The sequence below is a fragment of the Sinocyclocheilus anshuiensis genome, unplaced genomic scaffold, assembly GCF_001515605.1.
Source record: "Sinocyclocheilus anshuiensis isolate Anshui unplaced genomic scaffold, SAMN03320099.WGS_v1.1 scaffold682, whole genome shotgun sequence".
In the NCBI taxonomy this organism is placed as follows: Eukaryota; Metazoa; Chordata; class Actinopteri; order Cypriniformes; family Cyprinidae; genus Sinocyclocheilus; species Sinocyclocheilus anshuiensis.
The window spans coordinates 523667-528476 of NW_015547682.1; the positions used below are offsets into that span (position 1 = coordinate 523667).

A 4810-nucleotide genomic window follows, 5' to 3' on the forward strand; every position below is an offset into this window, starting at 1 on the left:
TAGCATCAAACAGACATTACAAAAAGTAGCTTCAGCAAGAAATATTTTGTTTGATTCAACATAAAATTTATTACATATACTCTTTTAGTAAATGATGACAAAATTTTCATTTTTGGGTGGGTGAACTATACTTTTAATAATTTGTATTAATATTATTGCTATGGAAATATGAAATTATTTCTTTAATGAAATTATACTCTAAATAATAAACTAAAACTGCCAGTAGGTGGTTGTAAATGTCATCTAGTCATTCATTCATTTGATTCGTTCAAACGGCTGATTCATTCAGGAGTGAAGTAAATGGTTCTCTTTATGAATGGTCCATTGAATCATTAGGCTTGTTCGACTTGAAGCGGATCATCACCATCAGATCGATCGGTGTGTGACATCAAAGTACCGCGAGAGCGATTAGAGAGCAGACGACTCTGCATGCTTGTGTGAAGCCCATGTTCTTCTCCTGTGGCCTGATAAATGACTTTGGTAAATCCCCACATACAGCAGAAAGACATGCGTTATATTGGGCCTCTGCTGCTGCATTTATATAGAACAATCTCAACACCCACCATACGAACAGCTCCATGTGTTCATGAGGGCAGGATGGTGTGGGTTAGTGTTTGTGGGGTATCTTTATGAATGGTTAATTGAATCATTCGTCTTGTTCGACTTGAAGCGGATCATCAGCAGCAGATCGATCGGTGTGTGACATCAAAGTACCGCGAGAGTAATTAGAGAGCAGATGACTCTGCGATGCTTTTGAATCGCTCTCGCGGTGCTTTTGATGTCATACACCGATCGCTCTGTGTAGCGCCGCTTCAAATCCAACGCGCCTAATAATTCACCCAATTCATTCAAAACATATATATCATTATATAATATCAATTCATATATATCATTATATAATAATGATATATATTTATTTTGTGGAAACTGTGATACATTTTATTTTTCAGGATTCGCAGATGAACAGAAAGTTCAAAAGATCAGCATTTATTTGAAACCAAAATCTTTTGTAACATTATAAATGTCTTTACGTTTGATCAATTTAATGTGTCCTTGATGGATAAAAGTATTAATTTTTCAGGAAATCTTATTTATATATTTATAAATGTATTTAATATATTTTATCATATTACTAATGATTTTTTATTTTATTTTAAGCCCAGTATATTTAATTTGCGTTGCATTTAAATGCATCCTTTTAACACAGATTCTTCTGACTGTTTTCATTTAGACACGGCGTATTAGAGCAGAAGTAAATTAATCTTCAATTCACCTGTTGTTTTCACCATGCAGATTTGTTTTGATAAATATTAATATTTATTTCGATATTAGAGCACATATGAGGAAACGTCACCAAACAAGAAAATTTTTCATTGTGATCTAGTGTGTCGTGTGTGTGTGGATCTGATCTTCTGCTCTCCAAACATGAAGCCAACGGCATGTTGGAAATGCTATTTGTGCTAAAAGAATTGCTGGTGAACTTTATACTGTAGAAACCTAGTGGCATTGTATTACAAACACTAAACTGTTAATTGTTTTATGCTGCGATTTATCACAGTTTCACACTTTAAACCCCGCGGATCTGGTTTTATGAGCTGCTTTGTGTTTTGCGTGTTTGTTCTTGTCGGGATCGGAATCATAATCTGTGTCTTCCTCCAGGTTCAGGATGAAGGGTGGAGGTTTGGCAGGGAGCTGCAGCCCCTGTTAGATTCACCGCCTCACCTTCGTCATCATCATCATCATCATCATGGCCAGTCACCTGGAGCTGCTGACGGAGCTTCAGCAGCTGGATAAGGTGCCCAGTCTGGAACGGCTCCGGGCCGCGCAGAAGCGTCGCACGCAGCAGCTCAAGCGATGGGCCATCTACGAGAAGGAAATGCAGAACAAGAAGCGCAAGGCCGACAAACGCCGCGGTCACGGGAACCTACGGGAGAACCACAGGAGGGTTTCGTTTGCGGCGAGCATCGCTCTGCTGGAGGCCTCGGCGAGGAACGATCCGGATGAAGGTGAGGCCGGGACACACATGCATGGGAAGTAGGGATGTAACGATGTGATCAATATCATGATATCGCGATATTATCGTGGTCACATGACGGTATGAAACAATAGGCCTTCCGGGCAAAAAGTGTAGTTTTTAACATATATTTGTTTCATTATGCTTTGGCACAGTATCTGTCAAATGAACTAAAACCGAAAGTGCAATATGGCTTAATCCCTTCATCAAGTCTGGTTTCAAAGCGAAGCGCACACTTCGTTCAGACGTTAAAATCAAAGGGTGACGGGGCTTTCTCAGTGGCTGCTCCTCGATATTGGAACCAATGCATATTAAATGTTCCCCATCTGTGGATGCTTTTAAGTCTAGATTGAAATCGTACCTTTTTAGTAGAGCTTTTATCTATTTAGATCAGGTTTTAAATTTTAATGTTTAATTTTGTTTGTGTGACTGTAGGTAATGATGCTGGAATGCACTTGTTGTTTTAATTGTGCTATAAAAATAAAGTTTGTATTGTATTGAATGCATGTGTTGGGAAATGCGCTGCGACTGCAGTTGAGGCTGGATTTGCTCGGCTATAATCGCCAGGATTATGCTCTGCTAGATGGAGCTGTTTTTGCCCGCATTAACCCGTATTGATTAAGAGTTTTGGATTCATTATGACAGATGGAAGCGCTTCATGCACGGGTTTATCCGGAGCTGCTCGCATTAGTTTGCCGGATAAAGCAAAGCTGCTAATATGACTGAGCTGTTTCTGCTTGTGCTGGTCGTGTAAGAGAAGCAGACGTGTTTTCATTCCCTGAAACTTTGCTCATTTCACGTTACTGCGTTTCACACATCAGTCGTGGCATCAAGTAATAATTAATCCTCCTGACTACAAATTGATTACTTTGCTAACCCAAGTTTATGATGAGTCTAGATTCTGTAGAAGCTCAATACAAAAGAGAATGTTGTTTGCTGGTTTCACAGCTGCAAAGAAGACAATACAGAACTGGTTTACACCGCACGTGTGTGGAAAAACATATGTGACTCTGGAGCACAAAAGCAGTCATAAGTAGCACAGGTATATTTGTAGCAATAGCCAACAATACATTGTACATATTTCTTTTATGCCAAAAATCATTAGGATATTAAGTAAAGATCATGTTCCATGAAGATATTTTGTACATTTCCTACCATAAATATATCAAAACTTAGTATTTGATTAGTAATATGCATTGCTAAGAACTTAATTTGAACAACTTTAAAGATGATTTTCTCAATATTTAGATTTTTTGCACCCTCAGATTCCAGATTTTCAAATAGTTGTATCTCAGCCAAATATTGTGCTATCCTAACAAACCATACATCAATGGAAAGCTCATTTATTCAACTTTCAGATGATGCATAAATCTCAATTTTATCAAATTGACCCTTATGACTGGTTTTGTGCTCCATAGCCTCCTTAAAACAGTGACTTGTGAATGTACAACAGCACGAATTAATAAAGCCAAACCTAGTACTATTGATGCTTGGCAATGTTTTTCCTCTAGCATACTTGATTACATAAAGGAGTGAATTTTTTTCTCCCCTTTTTTCTCTCTCCTCTTTGACTGGACTCTTTGAATTGTTGATTGTATGTCTGTTGTTTTTTTTGTTTGGTTTGAATGGATGCTATGATGTTATATGTAAAAGACAATAAAAAGTTGATCACAAAAAAGTAATTCACTAATGAGGAGATCAAATCGCGTCATCTCATATTTACTAATCACATTAAAGCGGGTCGTGACCTCAGAGATACCATGGTAAATGAGCAGCTGCTGATGGACACCTAGAGATGATTCAACAGATGCAGGAAAGAACAGACCAATCACAATTAATTATGCAAATAAATGCAGTATGCATTATTGATGTTGTGATGTCATCACAGCTGTCAATCATTCTCTCAATGAGAAACGTGACTCTTAAAGGATCAGTGTGCATTTGTCACATGACAAGTGTTATTTTAATATAATTAAGATTCTATTATACTTTTTATTAATATTTTGAATAGTTTTTTATTTTATATTTTCCAGTTTAGTTGTTATTTTTGTTTTTGTCATTTTTATTTTTTTAAATTGTCTTCATAGTTTATATTAATTTTAATTTCAGTTTTAGGTATTTTAGTACATTTTAAAGTAAATGTAGTTATTTTAGTGTGTCAAACTAAATTAAAATGAGAAATGGTGTCAACTTGGCATTTGGCAAATTAAATGAAATAAAAAAATAAATAAGTAAAAAAAAAAAAATTATTTCAGGTAATGTTTATTTAATTTCAAATAACTAAAATGTTAATAGTTGTTGTTTTAGTTGTAGTAAACTGTAATAACCCTTTATAATAACTGTAATAATCTGAGGAAAATCATGAGACATCTCCAAACAAAGGTGTAATAAGTCAGTGATGTTATTATTGATCTGTTAATCCACTTAATTAAACCTGAGTTATTGATTGTGAGCTTTTCATTGCTGCTGTTGAGTCGCTCTAGTGAGTGTGTGTGTGTGTGTGTGAGTGAGTGTGTGTGAGTGTGTGTGTTTGATTGTGTGTGTGTGTTTGATTGTGTGTGCGTGTGAGTGTGTGTGTGTTTGATTGTATGTGTGTGTGAGTGTGAGTGTGTGTGTTTGTGAGTGTGTGTGAGTGTGTGAGTTTGATTGTGTGTGTGTGTGTGAGTTTGATTGTGTGTGTGTGTGTGAGTTTGATTGTATGTGTGTGTGTGTGTGTGTGAGTGTGTGTGTTTGATTGTGTGTGAGTTTGATTGTGTGTGTGTGTGTGTGAGTGTGTATTTGTGTGTGTGTGGGAGT

At 36.5% G+C, this 4810-nt stretch overlaps 1 protein-coding gene across 1 annotated transcript in view; it reads left to right on the forward strand.

Annotated features, from left to right (window-relative positions):
* The window catches only part of ppp1r16b (protein phosphatase 1, regulatory subunit 16B), a 55995-nt gene that overhangs the window by 21940 nt on the left and 29245 nt on the right, over nt 1-4810 (forward strand). The window contains exon 2 of the mRNA XM_016505631.1: nt 1660-2006. Coding sequence (XP_016361117.1) covers nt 1748-2006 — 259 coding nt within the window. The 5' untranslated portion in view covers nt 1660-1747. The remainder of the gene's footprint in view (nt 1-1659; nt 2007-4810) is intronic.